The 22,342-nt window shown below is 33.9% G+C and overlaps 1 protein-coding gene across 1 annotated transcript in view; it reads right to left on the bottom strand.

Moving 5' to 3' along the window:
* Positions 1-21,091, bottom strand: part of LOC133181491 (uncharacterized) — a 29,550-nt gene extending 8,459 nt beyond the window's left edge. The window contains exons 1-20 of the mRNA XM_061315982.1: positions 21,070-21,091; positions 20,756-20,830; positions 19,868-20,083; positions 18,844-19,361; positions 18,374-18,523; positions 17,871-18,052; positions 15,983-16,169; positions 15,568-15,686; positions 14,850-14,958; positions 14,419-14,616; positions 14,031-14,078; positions 13,719-13,901; positions 11,680-11,832; positions 11,258-11,455; positions 10,587-10,714; positions 8,387-8,510; positions 7,676-7,866; positions 6,569-6,665; positions 1,992-2,208; positions 80-255 (exon numbers count right to left, since the gene is read on the bottom strand). Coding sequence (XP_061171966.1) covers positions 80-255; positions 1,992-2,208; positions 6,569-6,665; positions 7,676-7,866; positions 8,387-8,510; positions 10,587-10,714; positions 11,258-11,455; positions 11,680-11,832; positions 13,719-13,901; positions 14,031-14,078; positions 14,419-14,616; positions 14,850-14,958; positions 15,568-15,686; positions 15,983-16,169; positions 17,871-18,052; positions 18,374-18,523; positions 18,844-19,361; positions 19,868-20,083; positions 20,756-20,830; positions 21,070-21,091 — 3,291 coding nt within the window. The remainder of the gene's footprint in view (positions 1-79; positions 256-1,991; positions 2,209-6,568; positions 6,666-7,675; positions 7,867-8,386; positions 8,511-10,586; positions 10,715-11,257; positions 11,456-11,679; positions 11,833-13,718; positions 13,902-14,030; positions 14,079-14,418; positions 14,617-14,849; positions 14,959-15,567; positions 15,687-15,982; positions 16,170-17,870; positions 18,053-18,373; positions 18,524-18,843; positions 19,362-19,867; positions 20,084-20,755; positions 20,831-21,069) is intronic.
* Between the last annotated feature and the right edge of the window lie 1,251 nt (positions 21,092-22,342).

Genomic DNA, 22,342 nt, shown 5'->3' with positions numbered 1-22,342 from the left:
TAGAAGAAATCAGCATTTTGTTCATCCAATCTAGTAGCTAGTTATAAATGTTTTCTAAGAGCAAAATTTTGAATTGTACCCTCTTAGCAACTGCTGCTAGAGCCTCTAGTTGTGCTGTGCTGTAGCCTGGCACTGAGCCAAGTACTGAAGCACAAGCCTCAAACTCGACATCGGAGAGTCCAGCTATCACCTCTACAGACAGGGTGGACAGGGTCTCAGCATCCATATCCTGCAAGTCTGAACACTCCATGCTACCTGTAAAAGGGAAAAAAGGAAGTGATTCAACACTTTCTATTCAGAACATTCAATAAATTTCTATTTGATACAACCATAACATACATTAATATTAGAAAGTTTTTACTATTGACATTTTGTTCAAGTTAAAAATATTTATTCTGCTCAATAAAGGCGAATGTTTTGCAGTATTTGGTTCATTTGACCAAATGTTTTGTACATGCAGTCATGTATACACATATGTGGTAACAGGACACTTTTAAGTTGGCAGTACTTAGAAATATTCCCTGAATGTGAGTGTTTTTTAAATTTAAATGCTAACTGATTTGTGTTAATTATATATCATTTCCCCATTTTTATAAACTCTTGAAGGTTCTGTTGATAAAATTCCATCAATTCTTTCATTTCTGACAGCATGCAAACTTTCAAGAGCAGAAGTAGAACAAGAGGTCCATGGACCACAAAGTTCACGTGAATCACTCTTCCTGACATACAAGTTTGTGCATTTCAATGAAACTTCTTACTGATGTCTCCAAATTAAGGATAAATAACATAAACAATTTTTTTTCTCCCCAAAGTCAAATATCCTTAATAAAATATGTGCCTCTCTCACTTTAGAAGTGATATTTGTTTAGTTAAACAGCTTATAATGTTTGGCCAAGCCACAAAATTTGGTGAAAAGTGCAAAAATGCAACTTTAAAGCTCAATATATTTTTTGAAAAGTTTTGGAAGTGTATGAAGTTTTATTTCTGCAAAGTTTCTGGGGACATTTTTAAGAGTGTATGTTAACATTTTACACAAATAAAACTTCTTAATTACATTTCCATTGAAAGAAATATTGAAAAAATGCCAGTGTAACTCTTCTGTGAGGGAGATAAGAAAATTTGTTTGTGGTATGTATCTTTAAGTGTCCATGACTTCAAAATTTTCAATTTACATTAAATTTATTCTTGATGTCAACTTTACAAATGCTTCGATCCAGATGCTAATCATTTTCTGTTTAAACCTTTGTTCCCCAATTGATGATCAATTAATCAAGTCCCTTATGCCATGCTTGAAACAAACCTGAATGTACAGTACATAGGGATACAAGCATATAAATGACTAATTATGGCCTTGCTCACTTGTGATGATGGTTTATCATGTTTTTTTTCCTATATATTACTAAGTAAAACTATGACCCCCAATTGTGCCCTTATCATTGCCCAATGGGTCATAGTTTGAACAAATTTGTGCCTAGACTACATGAAGATGCTTTGCTTATAATTTGACTATTCATAGCCTTAACTTGCTTATATTTAGAAACTTTTTTAATTTCTTCCCCAAAATGTTCCAATATAAATCTTTGACCCCCTATTAGAATTATCATTTGAAAAACCTGATTCTACTCTACATGAAGACAAAAGTTTAATTATCTGACTAATTTAGCCCTACTTTGACCATCTATAAGGCCCCACCCTAGCCCCAGAAGTCAAGGATTAAAAAAAAATTGTTTATACTCATCAAAGTTGCTTAATTTTGGCTTTTCTGGTCGAATGGTCACGAAGGAGGAAATTTTTTAAATGACCCAACCTATTATCCAAGTTTTCTAATGAGAGTGTCTTTAGCTAAGAGACCTTCCAGTAGTTTATTTAGCAACATTCACTTTGACTTAACTATAGCCCTGATTCAAGGCAAATCTGTTGTCTGATTCACAAGTCTCTGTGACTATCAGTGCACCTCTACACAAAAACCAGTGACCTTGAGAAGCACTTACTAGCTGTCTGTCTCTTTTTCCTGGCAGAAGACAGAGATTTGGAGACTATAATGGTTTGGATAATGAGTTTTCCCAGAGCTCTGTTTCCCTTTAATTCCTCTAGTTGCTCTGTCTCAGTGAGATCATTAGTAAACCCCCGCTCTGTTCTCTGCCTCCTCATCTCCTTCAGAGCTTTCTTTTCCCTTAACAACTCACTGTAACCTGCTAACATGGCTGACTAAAAGTAAAACAACATATGGAAACTATTTCAGAAAATACTGTAAAGCAACTATTAAAAGTGTAATTTTTTGCAAAATCGCCAATAGGAAAGCACTTTGCATCAATTAATATACACAATCCAGTTTACGGTTTCCAACAGTGACTAACTGGTTCCCAATAATAAATATCTGCGAGCTTAAGTATCTTCAGAATTTCATGGATACTAGGTATTTTTCATACCAGTCATTTGCATATACTGTAGATTCCTTATTTTCACGAGTACTTATTATGCCAAAATGGCTCTTTGAGTCAAATCCAGAGAAGAATAATTGCGATTGGTCACTTTGCTCAGGAGATCTTACATGGATTTTAGCATCACAAAAATAAAAGCGAGTAATTTTATTTTGCGAGTTGTGTTTCTCATGAAATTATGCGATAATTAATTCCACGCGTATATTTAGGAAAAGTAAAAGTTTGTTAACAGTTTGTCATATATTAAACATTTAACTTAACGTAGGTCGCGGGTTTGCTGACGTCGTTAAAACTGTGTACACAATTTATATGATTTGGGCGACTTTCTTGTGCACATTTGATTATGACGTCACAATGAAAAAGAAATCTGTGATGATTTTTATATTATTAAATTCTTCAGTATATCATTATTTAGCTATAACTTTTCTTGGAATTGGTAGTTTAGTGTTTTATTATTTAATCAACAACTTATCACAAATAATGAAGGCTTTTTACGATTTGTATAGTCGATACAATACTTGGATATAACTTTTGTTGGAATTGGTAATTTAGTGAAGAGGGCTTATTACGATTCAAATGATCGACACTGGAAGTATTAAAAAACGTTTAATTATATTTGTTATCAATCAAATCTTCTCGGGCCTTTCCTGCGAGCTTGTAAAAACAAGTGGTTGTTTTTCGGCTTGTCGGAAAGGACCGAGAAATTGCGATTGATTTGTTTTCACTTGGTATCGCGAAACGATATGAACACAAGGTTCAACTGACTTTTTTTCCTTTGATCGTATATGAATTAACAGTTTGATTTATTAATAAAGAAGCCATTATTTAAAAAAAAAATCGAAAATACACCTGTTACATCAAAAGATTAACTTTATTTTTAAAAAGGATATTTTTAAAATATATAGATCTACAAGTTTATCATGAATTAAATACTGCTAAGGTACGATGAAACACAAGACAATTTGTTAGCGACACTGACCTCCTGTTAGGATTTGATTCTGAAGGAGAGGGGGTGGCAAATTTTACCGAGACAGATTGTTTATTTTCATATCCGTGAAGGACAGAATATTTATTTTAAAAAAAACAAGGACAGATTATCTATTTCTTCTTCAGTGAAAAAAGTCTGACAAGCAACAAAAAAAAAAGGAAAACATCAAAGTTGAAAACTCCCATGGAGGAGAGGGGGGAGGGTGCTAGAACTAGCCATGGACAGTTTATTCATATTCTTGCCCGGTTGCTGACAGATTATTATTTCCAAAATCTGTAAGCCCCCCCCCCCCCCCCCCCCCCCCGAGTGTAATGATCGTCCCCTAAGCAATGCTGTTTAATATATACCTACAGATTTTATTTGCTACTTTGCTTTCCATGTCCAACAAGTAGAATTAATGTTCTAACAAAAAACTGGCTGTTGATTACGTCAGATAAAATTAATTTTCGTCCCATTTACCCCATTTACCCCTCTGAAAATGTGGTATGTAAAAATAGATATTTTGTTTAAGTATATAATACTGAAACTATATTGTATTTAGCCGGGGCGATATTTGGTAGAAATTCGTTGATTTGAGCGCCTCGCTGAATGGTCTAAATAAAAACATTTTATATACTTGAATTACTTGAAAAAGAGGATATCGTTTTCCGCCAGCACGCTGGAAAAGAAAAATATGTAGCCAAATGTAAGGATACGTATGGCACGCCAAATTCACAAAAATGAGATAATCATAGTTTCACAATCGATAAACTAGGTTTATCAGTTGTAAACTATAGTTTACGAATTGTAAACTATAATTAACAACGTTAATCTATATTTCACATCTGTAAACCATAGTTAACGCGATAATCTATGTTTCACAACCGTAAACTATACTTAACACCGAAAACAATCATTTGCGATTGCAAAACATAGATTTTCTGATAAATACAGTTTCACGATTTGTAAACTATAGTTTACAAACCGTTAACTATACTTAACGATCTGATAAATATAGTTTCACGATTTGTGAAACTATGATTAACAACCGTTAACTATAGTTTACGATTGTAAACTATAGTTTACAAACGTGAATCTATGTTTATCAACAAAATCTATTGTTAACGCTTATTACAGACAGATAAACTTAGATTAGCATTCGTAAACTATAGTTAACAACCGTTAAATATAGTTTTACAGATGAAAACTATACTTAACGAATCGTTAACTATAGTTTACGATTTGTAAACTATAGTTTACAGTCGATAAACCTAGTTTATCAATTGTGAAACTAGGTTTTACTCATTTTTGTAAATTTGGCGTGCCATAGATACGTCTAATCTACGAAAAAAAAGCAAAACAAAACAAACAGAAAAGAAATGGTAAGAAAACAACACATAAAGAAAGTAAATTGGAAGAAACTAAAGGATTGATTCATTTGATTGTTGTTTTACGTCCCTTGCGAGAACTTTCACCAATATAAGACGTACAAAAACCCTAATCTGAAGAGAAACATGTCTAGTAATCATTTCATTGATATTGAATTATTATGATATGATTCACGGGTCACTTGAAAGCAGATAGAAGTGAATTTCTTTTTTATAAAAATTATTTAATCTTATTTTTCTGCACTGAAAACCGGATAGATATTCACGACGTCAAGCATGACGTCGCGATATTTTATGACGTCGTTCTTAAAAATGTTACATTTTGCGATATAAAAGCAATTATCCACATTTAAATTACGCGAAAACTAACTCGAAGACATATTAATTTTTTCACATTGATTTATTTCAAATCAATTCTTTGTTAAAATACCAAAGGGGAAAAAATTTCGTCTGCACCGTTTAAAAGTTATTGATATTTTTTTAAAGAAAATCTTGCCTCAAAACGAGCCGAAAACGTTTTTCTTATATAATTCAATAGAATAACGCCGAAAATGTCACAACAACAATGGCGTGTTTGGGATTAAATTACTCAAAAATGATGCAGACGAATTTTATAAAATTTTCAGAGAATATAAAACGAAGGTAGAGGACACATATAACTAATTTTCATGGTATGTTTTCGGACACTTTTAAATGGCCTGCAAACCCGCGACCTACGTTAAGATCACCTTATAGAGGTTTAACTTCATCAAGATTGAAAGGTAACTGCTTCAATTTTTGTATGTAAAATGGCAAGACAAAACCATACTTATCTATATAGTTATTGAAGTATGCTTATGGGAAACAATGAAACCAGTAGGAAGAAAATGCAACAGCTAGACCCATTCAGGACTCAAACATTGTGTCCCCTGAATTCTAGACATGCAGGGACTCTATAAACTGAGCTGCCTGGTCACCAATGAACACCTGTCTGCAGACTGCCAATTATTCCTTTCTCTTAATTTGTCTTTGCCTCCAAAGATACTGACCTGGGAGTTCTTTCACCTGTCACTTCTATTGCATGGCAAGGCATTAAACTCAGTAATACCACAGAAATACATACTATAGTCCAGACCAAGATTGAAGCCAGAACCCTTGAACTCTTTTGACAAGTGTTCTACCAACTGAACTATCTAACCACCTACAAATGAATCTGGCAGACATCACAGATGAATGAAGATTGTACATGTATTCAAAGACTACATTCACACAAACACTTGTGTTTACAGTTAAGTAATTTACATACTACTAAAAACATTTCTAATATTTAAACACACAAGTACTTGCACGTATATTTATGTAACAGGAGAGGAAAAATTGTGACAGAGCGGGATTCGAACCCTGGCCCCCTGAATCTCCAATCAGGTGCTCTACCAACTGAGCTATCTGGACACCAGCGATCAAACCCATCTGACCACCACATTCCCTCCTTAAAGGTCTTCCTCACCCCCAAGACACCAACCCAGGCTCTTCCCTGGAAGGTCTTTCACCTGTCACTTCCAGGCCATGGCATTGCACCATATGTAACAGGAGAGGAGAAAAATGCAATGAACCAGAGCAGGATTCAAACCCAGACCCCCTGTATCTCCAGTCAGGTGCTCTACCAACTACCTGGCCATCAGCAATTGAACCTGTCTGACCACCACATTGATAAATGTTGGATGTTTTACATAGATGGCATTGTTAAGGAATGGGACTTTTACATAAGGAAATATATTGGTAGAGAGTCTTACTGTATTTATGGTAGCAATAGCACTTGGATCTTCTACTGTAATCAGAAGTCCAAGGGTGGCAATATCCTCCTCTGTGTAGATGGAGGGAGATGACCCACTACAAAATATTTATCCAGGTAGTTTACTCAAAGATTTATCACTTTTTTTTACTATTAATTAAAGGTTACAATAAATACTTATCAATAATCAAGCTTGGATTGGTGAAAAGTAAACCATTATCAGAGGAATCAGATCACTGTTAGCAAGTTGAATGTTTGTCAAATTAATAACTCTATACAGTAAAACTTGCTTATGTTGGCTATATTAAGGAAGTTAAACTCACTCATACCAGTTTCTGTATGCATTCGAAAGATGTATATTAAAGGAAGTTAAATTTGGATATAACTCTGGACATAAAGTCTTCAGAAACTTCTTTATTAAGGCAAGTTTTACTGAATGTGCGACATTATGCTTCATAAAATTTTAAAAACTTTACAAGTGAAAATTTTACATTTTAGAAATGCCCATGCACATCTTTTAAAGTGAAAGTAGAGAACACATAAAGTGCATGGTTATATATTCCCTTTGTACATCTGTCACTTAGTGCATTTGGGAGATTTTCCAGCTTGCAATTTACCATAAGCCTTTCATTAATAGCAGCAAGCATTTTTTTTTTTTTACTTAAATACATGGTGACTGTGTTGATCTTGTTTAATTTCATATTATGAACCTCAAACTTTACCATCTGATTGACCAAATAAACTTTTTAGTAGTTTTGTCATAAAATGACTAGATACTTTAGAAATCAATTGTTTCTTCTGCAATTATTATGGTTTAATTAATAGATGTTCCATATTTTTTCTATATTCCAATAATTAAGACCTATTAACTTTGAAATAACTATATCAGTCTACCTTGAATCCAGAAGTGAACTCATAAACAAGTCTTTCTAGTCTTATAGGAGCTAAATTCTTTGCATGTGCTAAATTGTAAACTTTCTTCTATAATTAGCAAAAAATTAATCTGTAAAAACAAAACAGGTTTGCCATAATGATTCAAGAATAACGATCTAAATTAAGTTCTAAATAGAAATTAAATTTGAACAAGAAATAGATCCGTTTTACAAACATGACTTGATTTTGCTTCATTTGGTTGACAATCTCTTTCTTTACAGCCAGGGAGACACATGGACACTTGGCAAATTCTGCCCCGGTCCCTGCCAGTGCCTCTTTTGTCATCAGTTGTACATGAGATTTAATAAAGCCACACTTCAGATTTCCCAAAGACTCCACAACCTCCAGACTCAGACTTGTCAAACCCTGAAAAGTAACCAGTCTTACATTCAGTCAAACCTCGTTATCTCAAACTTCACAAGACCAAGAAAATACTTAGAGATATCTGAGGATTCCAGATATTCAGGGTAAAATACTTAAGAAATAAGCATTTGGGACTTCAAGATCACTTAGACATATCCATAGTATTCGAGATATCCATGTTTGAGATACCAAAGTTCAACTGTATATAATCCTCGGATATTTCGAAGTATTTTTTACGGTCCCATTGTGTTCCAGATAATGAGGTTTGACACTGTCTATATATATATGTATATATATATATTCATGAGTAATGCGAATTTGAACGTTTATAAGATTCAGTACACATGGATATGAATTATCCAACAAAAATGAATTAAAAAGACATTAAACAGGACTAAATTTCCTCCTTTCTATTTCTATTGCCTTTCTACTACATAACTTTTAGATATTAACATTTCACAATTTTCAACACTTATGCAATGATTTCACTTGTAACCATTCTTTTAGGTAAAGATTTCAGTACCTTTTCCTCAATAACGAATGCTGTCCTGTTTTGGAGTACACTACAGGGTACAGTGTTCAGGTTGATACTGGACAGAACCTCTGTGATGGTATCCGTCATGTTCAACCTCCTCAACTGATCATTGCTTTAAAATGAATCCAATCACAAATAAATGCAGTGTTAAAGTTCTCATTAACAAGAAGTCTGTGCATGAGCCAATGCTCTCTAGTAATACCACCGCTCTGATGTGAATGTATCATCACCTAACATAGATCCAGGGTAGTATGATGATCACACGTTGAAAGATTGTACTTACTATGATTTTTTTTTAATTTAAGGTTATCATCTTTTTTTTATCATCATTAAAGTTTATCCAAAAAGTCAATGTCCACAGAAATAAAACATAAGAACCAAAGCAATGCAATGATAAACAGGATTAGTTTACATCAAATTGGTACAAAAATGATCCCACCATATGGCATGTCTAAACAAAGAAGGTGCTAAAATTTTGAGCATCTGCCTTGAGTATGTTTGCTGAGAAAACTGCAACAGAAATTTAGTATGGACAGGCGTATGAATAAACAGGAAGTTGACATTGGATTTGTACAAAAATGAATCCCACCATATGGCATGCTTAGACAGAAGAGTGTGCTAAAATTTCAAGCATCTGCCAAGAGTACACTGTAAAAAATGTGTTTAGATGATAGACACTTTTCTAAGCACAATCTTGTCACACTTTTTTTAATGCATTTAAATTCTAAACATGTTTAATTTCAATACACGTAATGGAAAGTGTTTTGAACCTAAATGCTTACATGTTTAGATTTTAAACACATTTCTAATCAGTTTTAGATTTGCATTTAGAACCTGAACACTTCAATGTTTTAAACAAGAATCTGCAAGAAAACTGAAAATATGACAGGACATTATACGTTTTATTTAAACATCATATCAAAGTGCTAAAAAAGACATAACACACAGTAAAATGTTCTCACGGATTCATCGTTCGGCGAAACTCCTTTCTCTTGAGAATGGTTTTCAATTTTTTGTACAGTCTTTTAGAAGTTATGACATATCATACTTTTTGGCATCTAAACAGTTAGTAACACCCAGTTGTTGAATTGTCTGCAGTAGCAAAATACAAAGTTAATAAATGTAAAGACTCCAGGTACACATGTATGGCGTGCTTCTTGCAGTGTGATGCAATACGGTTCACTATTTCAAATCCCCCGTGATGTAAACAAAACAGCAGAGTATATGGATAATCTTGAAAGTATTTTCTATGGTAGTATATATGTATAATTCATCTTTCACATCCATAAACAGAAATGAAGTTTGAAATTCTTTCTCTCGGCTATCCAATAAATTTAACCTGTAAGAAAGAATGTACGTTGCATTTAAGTTTAATCAATATTTATGCATTTTTAGAATCAATATTTACACTCATTAATGAATACATGATATGGCACCCAAAGACATCCTAGATATAAAGCGCAATGTTATTTACCTTTATTAATCTTCATGTAAATTTTATTTAATCCAAAGCATACATACCCTCTATAGAAGTAAACAAGAAGCCTTTCATATGTATTTCACTATTTCTGCGTTGACTGTCACTCAAGTCCTCATCAGTTTCCTTGATAACTTCGTTTACTGTTTTGTTGTGACTTTCTTTGTTTCGACAACCGCGCTTATTAACGTTCAAATATGTATCATTTCTGGGAAGATAACTCTGCACTTGACCGAATTTAAAACCAAAAACATGTTCAATATCTAAACGCGTATAGATTTTAAATACATCTAGACGTAAGTATTTAGTTGTTAAACACAAAATCAAACACGTTTAGATCTAAACACGTAATGGAAGTGTTTATTTCCTAAGCGCAATTTTTACAGTGTAGTTGTTTAGAAAACTGTGACCAAAATTTGGTACGAACAGACAGACAGCTACAAACACAAACAGACAGACAAACACACAAGGGTAAAACAATATACCCCCTCTCCTTCGGAGCAGCCAGGGGTATAAAAATAATATGTACATTTTCTGTGTTATTTTATTAACATCAAAACGTTTCATTTATTATGGCATTAATATCATAGTTTGTGATTTAATGTTTCATATAGTAAATATTCATTGAAATTCTATCATCAAATGAAAAAACAAATTATCAACATTACATGCTGCTTTATTTCTTTAAAATATTTTATTTTGAAATCTTACGAAAGTCTTGCTATGACTTCAGTTCCCACTTGTCTCACAACATCTTCTGTCAGACCACTGGTGGAAACATCAGCAGAAGAGTTGTCAAGGTTAAATTTCTCAATCAATACTTTCCCCAGCATTGTATTCTAAAAGATAATGGCCATCAGCATGATCAGTCTAAAATACGTTGTATGCTTAACTTGGAAAGACTTCAGAATACGTACAATTGTAACAGGAAAGGAGAAAATGTATGGCTGGACCAGGAATCAAACCCGGGACCCCTGCATCACTAGTCAGGTGCTCTACTGACTGAGCTACCCTGGCCAATATCCAAGGCCCAAACAATTACATTCCTCCCTCCTTAAATTGTCCTCACCCTCAAAGACACAACCCAAGTTCTTATTAGCCCCTGGCAGGACTTTCACCTGCAAGTCCAGGGGTGGTTAATGACACCAAATCCATAACAGGAAAGGAGAAAATGTATAGCTGGACCAGGAATCGAACCTGGGACCCCTGCATCACTAGTCAGGTGCTCTACCAACTGAGCTACCCAGGCCAATATCCAAGGCCCAAACCATTACACATCAAATGAAAACCTTAACTTATGTATTGAGGTGAATCTCAAATCTGGGTTGTATAAATGAGGAGACATCATACTGAGTAACACTTCAAGTAATTCTAATTCTTACTGATTTTTCAGAAACAACACCATCTTGGTTGAAAAGGTGGATGAACTGAAGACTGTTTGGATTGTTCCTGAGATCAATCATGTCTGCTGCCCTCACAAAGGTCAACAGGTTTGTCACAGCTATGTTGTTGACTACATCAACTGTCCAGGTACTAAGGTTTCCCAATTCCATCTTTAGACTTTTTAAAACTCTGTATGCCTACAATAAGATTATTCAGATTCTTAACTATATCTAGAACATTTTTGTTTTAATTTAACTAATGTATGTCAAGAAAACAAAACATTTACCTACTATTTGTCAAACTTCTATCTTTTTGGTTGGAGGGGAGCAGAAGGATTTCATAACCATGAATTAAAATAAAATACCTTTGAATTCAAAAGCATAGTGCAAATGTTAATTAAAACAAATTATAAGCATGAAACCTGTTTCCTTGTGAATTGGAAGTCCTGGATAGTCTCTCCATTCATAAGTTTATTAATCATATCCTCTAACATTGTGTCCCCAATATCCCTTACCTCTCCCCGGAACAAGGGGGAGGTCATCAAAAGCTCAGTCCCTCCTTCCTCTTTCTTCACCTACAATTAAATGTTCATCAAAATTAAAAATATAAATAATAAAATTAATAATAATAAAAATAAAATTAATAACAATAAAAATAAAATTATTTCTGTGATGCGTATAAACATAAGCTAACATTAATAAAGTAACAGACAAAATTTGCTGAGCTTCACCGAGAAAAAAATTTCCTTATTCCTTTTATATTGCTTTCCAGGCAAGAATCTGACTTTGAAGCATGCTTTGCATAAATTAACCAAACATTCATTTTTAATTTGTTTCTATATATATATAACATTCTTTCTTGTATTCTCATTCAATTAAATAACCTGTTAATTAAATCATATAAAAGAATTTCTTGATTAACACAATCTAGAAAAGGGGAGTAACTCTCATTTGCTTCACGTATTACAAGTGTGTACTCTGTTTGCCTCCTACATACCCAGGAGCAAAGAAAAGGCACATTTACAGTTTACTTATAAATATATTTAATACATTTACATTGCATTATTGCATTTAGTTTGTTTGCTTAGTACTCAGGGGCAGAGGAGAAGATTTTCAGAGCATTAATGCATTTCAGCTAATTAATCAATAGAGCCCCACTCAAGCACCAGAACCCCTGACCCAGGGGCCATGAAATTCACAATTTTAAGAGGCACCCTTTCTCATCATAACTATGTATTTAGTTTGTTTGCTTAATACCAAGGGGAAGAGGAGAAGATTTTCAAATCATTAATTCATTTTCAGTATATAATGAATAAGCCCCCACCCATCCAAAGAACCCCTGACCCAGGGGCCATGAAATTCAAAATTTTGAAAGAGGCACTCTTGCTCATTATAACTAAGTACTTTGTTCATCAGCTTAATACCCAGGGGAAGAGAAGATTTTTAAAGAATTAATGCATTTTCACTATATAATCATTAGTGCCCTGCCTTAACACCAGAACACCTGACCCTAGGGCCATAAAATTCACAATTTTGTAAGAAGCACCCTTCCTCATCATAACTATGCATTTAGTTTGTTTGCTTAATACCCAGGAGCAGAGGAGAAGATTTTTCAAGAAATGCATTTTCACTATATATTCACTGAGCCCAACCCTAGGGCCAGAACCCCTGCTGTGGGGCCATGAATTTCAGAATTTTAGTAGAGAGCTCAATGCTTTTTACGATCATGCCAGCAGTTTGACTGCTTGATGTCCAGGAGTAAAGAAGAAGATATTTAAAGTTTGCATTAATTTTGATGGTTTTTGACCCACCCCTGAGGCCCCAGGGGGCAGGGGCCATGACTTTCATAATTTTTACTCCCCTTCAACCATAGATGCTATATTGCAAAATTGGTTGAAATTGGTTCACTGGTTCCAGAGAAGATGCTAAAAATGTTCAAAAGTTTACGACTGATTGATGATGAACGACAAGTGACTCAGGTCACCTAAAAAGATGCCACCACATTTTCACAATTTTTAATTATCTCCCCTTGAAAGAGGGCATGGCACTTCCTGTGAACAAATTTAAATCCCCCTCACCCAAGGATGTTTTGTGACAAGTTTGGTTGAAATGGCCCAGTGGTTCTTGAGAAGAAGTTGAAAATGTGAAGACGACACATGGACACAGGACACTCTTCAATCAGAAAAGCTCATCTAAGCCCTAGGCTCAGGTGAGCTAAACACTGATACTATATACAGTTGAACTCTGGTATCTGGAATACCATGGATATCTCCAAGTGATTGGGAAGTCCTTACCAAGTATTTCTTAAGTATTTTACCCTCAATATCTCGAACCCTCGGATATCTCAAAGTTTTTTCTTGGTCCCATCGAGTTCGAGATAACGAGGTTTGACTGTATATATCAACAAAAAAGAAAAATGTTTCAATTAAGTCTTGAAATTCAGATCCATTACAACTCTTACTTTAGCAGCAATTATTCTAATGGCCTGCTTGTCCAGATGACAGTGGACTGACTGTGAATTTTCCAGAGTTTTGTTCTGCAAGAGTTGCATCAGCTCAGCGCCATTGATTTCCTCAAACTGTGTAGCCCGGAGACAGTGCACATTAGAACCAAATTTCTCCAGTTCATCTGCAGTCAAGTTACCCTAGCAATAAAATCTCTCTTTAATAAATCTAGGCTCTGTGATATTTCATATAGTAAAGAATCCTGCTAGTACTCGTATTCAGAAAAGGTAACATTAATGGGACTGTACATACACTCAACAGAAACTTACTGCAGCTTTTCCAAGGTGTTGTTTAAACTTTCTAAAAACATCACCTGCCTAAAAAATTACAGATCAGCATTATTTTTCTTTGTGAATTTATTTAAAATTTCTCAATTATCATCTGTAAATCTGTACAACGAATTTTCTTCTCATGTGACTAAACTATGCCAGTTCCACTAAGATGGAATGATTACAAAGCCTGGTGGTTGTCAACATAAAAATCATGTGTGTATTTTAAAAGCACAAAAAATAACCTTTCAAAATATGTAAATGATACTCGTTTCAGTGGTAATGTCACAAAAAGTGCTCATAAAGGAAAGTTGACTATATAGTAATTAAAAATACATCCATTTAATTGAAATCCAAACTAAATAACTTGATATCCCTAAAAACTTACAGCCTTTTTTGAAAACTGTGCACCAGTCAAATTCCCTGTACTGATGGCAGCTCCTATTGCAGCGGCTGGAATGTTTTTGATTTCCTTTGGTTGAAAAGCTCCAATTGTTGCTCCAAGATTTACCAGAGTGCCGGTGCTGATATTGGTAAGGTCTTGAAATTCTGAATCCTGCTTCAATTTTCTCCAAGTTTGCATCCTCTGACAAGGAATGTGAACATTTTCAGGTAAAATAGAAGAATGCACTACCACAATAGTTCTTATCCTCTCAGATTTCACCGTATGCTGATATCTAATTAAAAATATCTTGCTTACAATTGTATACAATGATAACTTTGAATTGCATATTTGTAGCTAATATGTAATATGTCCAAAAATTCCCTATTTGAGATATTTATGAATTAAAATACATAGCACTAGCTTGTATAAAATACCTCTGAAGGAGTCAGCTCCATTTTGTTGATCTCTGGTAATGCACTCTTCAACGTGGATGCATTCAGTTTGTTCATTTTTCTTTTATCATTAACAATCAGGGGCAGAAATCTGATGGAAACACAATTAACATAAGACATGCTATTAACAACAAGAAGTCTGTAAGCCAATGCTCACTAGTGATACCCCCACTCTGATGTGAATGAATCCCACCATATGGCATGCCTAAACAAAGAGTGTTCTAAAATTTCAAGCATCTGCAATGAGTATAGTTCCTGAGAAAACTGCGACGAAAATTTGGTACGGACAGACTCATGGATAAACAGGAAGCTGACATCAGATTTGTTCAAAAATGAATCCCACCATATGGCATGCCTAGACAAAGAGTGCGCTAAAATTTCAAGCATCTGCAATGAGTAGTTGCTGAGAAAATTGCAACAAAAATTTGTTACGGACAGACACACAGACAGACACACCAGGGTAAAACAGTATACCCCCCTCTCCTTCGGAGAGGAGGTTGAATAAATCTCAATTCAGGTAAATTTTTGCTTTTTTAAACTTTTTTTTTTTTTAATTTTTGAACAAATTATTATAACTTATATCAGAGAGTCTGAGATTTAGTTTTGTTGCATATTTGTTGGTTCCACAGATTTTTTTTTTAAAGAAGACCATAAAAGTAAAAGAAATGAGTCTATTAATTGATAATTAATGGTTCCTTACTGTTTGACTTCCTCCTTATTTAGACTTGTTAGGTTCCGTATTTCTGTGAGAAGTGCTTTTTTCATTTCTGCAACTTCCCGCAAGCTCAGTTTAACACTTGGATCATAGGTTGTCACCATCTGCAACAAAGGCAATAACATTTTTATCTAAAATTTGTAAGTACAACATTAAAGTATTAATTCCTATCAGATGAACAATAAAACCAAGACCTCAGAATTTAACTTCCCTAATAATAACTTATGTAACTTAGATACTATGTTGTGAATGACTTCTTTCTTAGAATTTTCGGACAAATGCAATGTATAATCTTTAGAATGTTTATTATACAATAGAGAACAGCTGTGACAAGTACTTACATGTACATGTACCAGACCTGACTTAAACCAAACTATACGACAACCATTTGTTCTCTTACTTCACTGTCTGACACAAACTGCTTCATCTCCGACATCCTAGCCCCACAGCTTGACAGGATCTTAACCAACACTGGTTTTATGATGGAGTTGTCCTTGTTTTTCTCCAACAAAGCCAATGCCTGCTTTCTTAAGTCTGTTGTTTTCACTACCCCTAGCTTCCTACAGCTTGCTATAATTTCTTCCTGCCTGAAACAATACTGAAACTGTGCACCAACATGTTCACCCGCAATCAAAATAAAAAGATTACCATTACTGTTACGTATTCAACTTAATTAACTGGTTTTAATTTAATTGAAATCAAATTTTACCGCTGACATGCTGCTCATAAAGATTATGAATAGTATTCGCATGCATTTTATATTTTTGTTCATGCAAATGCTGCTGAATCAAAGATACCGAAAAAAAATTATTTTTTTTTTCAGAAAAATTTTGCTGATAACTGAAAAAAACTGGTAATATAAATGCACTTAATCCTATCATAAATATGACAGAGATCTGTATTCATAAATTTTTGTCTTTGAAAATATCAAATTTTATAACATCAGAGAGATTGAAAGAAAGAGAGAGTATAATCAACACAAAATGAACTGTTACAATGTAATTACAGAATACTTATGCTGTTTTCAAATTCATTCAAACAGTATTATACATATTAGTACATAAAATCTGTTCTATTATGAAATTTTCTAACACTTTCAATTGTGAATATAGTATTTATTATAAAACTTTACACAGTTACTCTAAAAAAAAAAGTCAACTGGTTGTCACAACAGTTGCAGATTTCCTATTTTATTTTATTTTATTTTTTTTTTTGGGGGGGGGGGGGGAAGGAGAGGGTGTACAGCAATAAACTCTTATATAGAAAAGAAATAAAAAAGAGAAATGTCAATAATATTTTAAAAGTTTTCATCAGGTGTTGTTGCTATTAATGAGTTCACAAATCCCCTACCATTATATTATTGAAGTCTACATACTCTGACTAAAATTATAGTTTTGCAATATCAAAACTTGTCCAATATGGTCACTGTAAAGGCAAGAAGAACATTTTCATCAATACGGCATCATAAATTAAAGTCTTCCGACTTCCTTTGGAAGACCTTACTGTTTTTTTATTATTATTATTCCCTTTTTATTGTACACACAATTACTCGGAAACTAGTCGACTGAATTCAAAGATTTTTTTCAGGAATGACTCAACATTTTCATATCTCCAGACCATTTTTTTTTTAAATCACTTCCGGTCACATATTTTGTCCTATTTTAATTTTTCAAATTGTCATTTTGTCCATGCATTTTCTTAGAAACAACTCCAGAAAGAGTCATGAAATTTTCAAGGAAGCTAGAACATCTCTTTCAGTTATGCATAACCTTTTTGTTTTTGCATCCATCACTTCTGGAAGTGATATTAAATTTAGCAATTTTTAAAAAAAATTTAAGTTTTGAATAAAGGTATATAGAACTAATGCTCATATAGATAATCAACAAGTACAATCTACTGGAAGTACTTCTGGTGTAAACCGGATGTAGTCGAAAAAGGAAACTTTCTCTTTAAAATCATTATAAATAGTGTAAAATGATCTGTAATTGAGTTTTAATGTTTTTTCTGGCCTTTGTGACTTTTGATATCAACTGGAAGTGACGACCTTATGGCTGAAAAAGTCCAAATTGAAATTGAAAGTTGTCATAAAATCTTTTTATTGTGTAATTTACATAAAATTTGCCTAAATTTTATTCTTATTAGGAAAAAAAATGTTAAATTTTTTTACCTTCAATGTTCATCGTCCATCAGAAGACCGTCTCGTTGCTTTGCAACGGGCTTTGCTCTATTTTTCTAATTATTATAAATTATGATTATTTATTTATGTATTTATGAAGTTGGATTGTTACCTCTCTCTAAATATATCAGCTGTATACTGTGGTCTGAGCTGTTTTATCACGTACTCCGTACTGACGTTCATTAAGTAGCTGAGGTCACTGGAGGTCATCGTCTTCTGTTGAATCTGTTTAACCCTCTCCTCTATACAAAACTCCTCAAATCTATGGAGAACTGCAAGTGGCCATCTGCAAACCTAATTAATCAAAAAAAATTACTTCAGTTCCAAACACTTTATATCTGTACAGATCTACGATTCTGTCACATGTTGTCTGGGTGACAGCTAACATGTCATACCTGTACAGATCTGAGATTCTGACATGCTGTGTGGGTGTCAGCTAACATGTCATACCTGTACAGATCTGAGATTCTGACATGCTGTCTGGGTGTCAGCTAACATGTCATACCTGTACAGATCTGAGATTCTGACATGCTGTCTGGGTGACCACTAACATGTCATACCTGTACAGATCTACCATTCTGACATGCTGTCTGGGAGTCAGCTAACATGTCATACCTGTACAAATCTACGATTCTGACATGCTGTCTGGCAAAGTAAAGGCTTGACTGTCTCCCTTGTGATGCAGTCAGCTTGTACACCAAATCCACAAAAACAGGTCTTGGCCATCTCATCCCAGGATTGAATCAATCTGCTTAAGTTTTCTGTCTAGTAAATAAAATTACTCAATATGGTTTTATATCAGAGAATTCTAAGCTTGCATTTTTGTTGATACATGTACATGCACTTCTATCTCAATGATCACTCTCATGTTAGAAGAATTAATTCATATTTGGTAAAGTCATTTTCCTTCAAATGTTTGGCATATCGGGTTGCATACATAAACATTTTTTGCAATGATTTAACTGTTATAGCCCGTATAACAAAGAATAAAAGACATTTCATTGTTTTTCTGCAATGTTGCAACCTTTATCTCACACAATTAAAAAAACAAAAAAAGCCTCTGATGTTGAAATGAATATATGTACCTTTATCAAACTTAACAATATTTGGGTAAAACTTGGATCAAACATCTTAGAAACATCTCCTTTTTCTAAAGCAGTCTGTATTTCAAATTGACTAATGGGTCCATTTTGAACGGTGCCCCCTTCTGTTTCATTCTTAAAGTCTGTTTCTTGCTTGGTAGAATTTTGCACTCCTGCAGACTTATCTGTTTCTGTTGCATTCTGAGATGCCTGTCTTTTACTTCTAGAAGTACCATTCTTTAATCCATCCCCTTGGGTATCATTTTGATAGGTAACACCTTCAGGTGTAGTTCCATTAGACTGAGTACTGTCAGCTGATGAATTGCTCTGTCCTTGGTTTTTTCCAGGCGTGGGGAGTACAGTAGAGATTTCTAAACTGTAAATCTGATCAATAGAATGTGATGATGGGGTTGACGTGTTACCAGACAAAATCTCATCTAGGACATCCCCCAGTTTTGTTGTTACCATTTTAATGAGAAATGTCTTCAGCACTGGACATGTTAGTTTTCTCTCATCAAGGACTAATGTTAAAAAAGAGAATTAAGAAGAACTAAAGAAAACAGTCTCTTCATGAAAAGTGTTATATCTCCAGCTATATTATCAGTGCAGAGTAGTATACAGGTAAACACTGGAATAAGTCAATGTTGGGGAAAACAATAAATGTTTTAACAATTATTTAAAAAAATGAATGTAAACAAGGTGAAGAGTGCTTGAAAGGCTTTCGTGTCATGGGGGTATATTGTGATTGATATTTTAAAAAAAACTTTTAATAAGCTGTCTATATAATTCATGTAACAGCTTCTTATAATAATTTATAACATCTCATTTAAATATGAAGGCAGTATATTATACCCATTACAACTAATTTGTCTATGTTTAAATACTGTTAAAATTTGAATCATGTAAATATAGACTGGTAGCTATTATAGACTAATCACCTGCATATCATATGGTCTAAAATTAATGTAGATCAATATTGCATTTTTTTCTAAAGAATTTATCTTCCAGATTAGATTTCAATACTCACACCTAGCATTCAGAACACTGGTAAGTTTATTTTTGGCAAACTCAGCAATATGTTTATATCTGAAGTTGTATCCAATGTTGGTTATAAAATCTTGTACAACATTTCCATTGGCATCAAAAGCTGTTCTGCATTTTGACTGTACACTAGCTTTCCTGCACTCATAAGGACATTTTAAGGATGGACATGTTGAATCAGCTGGTTGTGTATTAAGGAAGTCTGTGTTAAATGAAAATCAGAAATAATGTCACCTGAAATTCCAACTACACTTCTGTATAAACAATGATAAATTTAAAATTAAATGGTAATTAGCAATTAAATTTTGTAACAATACAATAACTAATATTTAAAGTCATAGAGGCAAAGAAGCTGTTATTATACCTTGGAACACTCTAGTTAAATATTTTTCCCAATTAATATATTTCCATGTAAAACTGATCCCCCATCCCCCCCCCCCCTCAATTTAAACCAAGTAATGAAGCCTTCACATAATAAAGTTTCATCTTTTCTAGATTCCATTAAATTTTCCTTTCACTCAAGGTGAAAATGAGCTGATTTTATAGAGCTCTGCATATTTTTAAAATATTAAAATATTTCTACATACATGATGTATGCGTACATCAGACTAAGACTCCAGCCCAGGATCGATTTATATTGGCTTGGCCAGATATTTGGACTGACTCCTTTACCGCCCCAGGCTTGCAGTACCAGAGTACCTTTGCTAGACCCTATGAATGGGCAAATGTACGCTGTATCCATTTCCTTACATTGTGAAAAGTCCATGGATATTGAAGAATTCCCATGCTAGCTAAAAATCTTTATTAATTTTGGGTTTCAGATTGACATTGGCCTGAGGAAAAGCGCTAAATCTGTCAAATGGACTTTACAAACCAGTTCTCTGATCCTTGGCAGTGCCAGTCTGGGCAAGGACACAAATGGATGAACTAACACACAGGATAAACGCTGCTGTCAATAAGAAAATGATTTATTTTAAATGACCCAGTAGGCTAATAAACGAGTGTGCTCTCTCAATTTCAAATTTTGTACCAAGACTACTAAATTTCTATTCTGGTACCATATTCTGAAATAATTTACGATGCTACTATGGGATTGATGCTATAAGTACAAGTACACTGAAAACTATGTATTGTTTGATAAACATATTTACATAATAACTAGTCTATAAGAATTTGAATATTACAAACCAACTGATTTAAAATCAGCCATGTTGTCGAGATACATGACGCAATATCAGACTTGTGACGTAGACTAAAGGCGGATCTACGGGAGTGGAGTAACATCGAGTTTCTGAGGGAGCATATTTCAATCAGTCGCCCGTCAAACAAGCCCGTAGCAACAGTTTCAAAAGTTGATGGATGGGTAAGGAAACCTCCCAAAAAAAAAAAATCTGACGGGCAAAAGAATTAAAAATTGAAAACAAAACAAATAAAATTTTTTTTTTTAAAAATTAACCCCCTTTAGGCCTTTAGTTCTTAACTGTCCAAATCCTGGAATTTGCTAGTGTTCGACCTTACAGCAACAAAAAGAGGGTGGGGGGCAACCAACATCTAAATGAAAATTTACTATAGCAAAATACTATACTCAGAAAAAAGTCCTCCCATCCCACCCTCTTCTCAGTATTCTACGGACCTGTCAAATTATATATTTTTCACTGAGTCACAGATCTACAGCTAATTTCAAGGCCATCGAAACAACAGGTGCGTTGGGTGCGATCGCACCTCCTTTAAAAACAAAATACTCAAGAATATCAGTAATTTTTAGAAGAAAATAAATTCATTATTCATCTTTTAAAAGCATTTGCTGCTCATTTAGCTTATTATTTGAAAGAATGACCAGAACCCACCAAATCTGGGCCCAGTTATGAAAATTTTCTGGCTCAGAGAAGGGGGAACCCCTCCCAGACCTTCGCACTTCTTCCCAGGAAAATGGCAACGGCCGCTGAATTGAATCAACATTGAGAGGGGAGAAATATATTTAACTTGACTGAATCTACAATACAAGGTTCAGAAAAAGTATTAATTCCACCAATCAATTCGAATTTGAAATAATCGAGGTGCAATCTGATAAAATTGTAATAAAGTGTACACATGTCAAAAAATTTAACATTACTTTTACCTTGGTCATAACAGATAAGGCTTTCATGTTTTACATTACATGTAACAAGACTTTTCCAAATATTCCATGATTTTCAACCCTGTGACCTTGACCTTGAAGTTTGACCTTTCTAAAATTTTAACATTGGTAAAAACTTTTAAATGAGAGAAGACAGGCCATTTGTATTTGACATGTGCATTACCAATGACAAGACATTTCTGAATATGCTATGGGTTTTTTTTTACCCCGTGATCTTGACCTTGAAGTTTGACCTGATTTAAAAAAAAATATATAACATTGGTGATAACTTTTGAATGACAGAAGAAAGAATGTTCATATTTGACAAGTACATTGGTAAGTGCT

Source organism: Saccostrea echinata, unplaced genomic scaffold, assembly GCF_033153115.1.
Source record: "Saccostrea echinata isolate AGI-Se365-2 ecotype Australia unplaced genomic scaffold, CSIRO_AGI_Sech_v1 ptg000009l, whole genome shotgun sequence".
Taxonomy (NCBI): Eukaryota; Metazoa; Mollusca; class Bivalvia; order Ostreida; family Ostreidae; genus Saccostrea; species Saccostrea echinata.
This window is presented reverse-complemented; position numbering and strand designations above follow the sequence as displayed.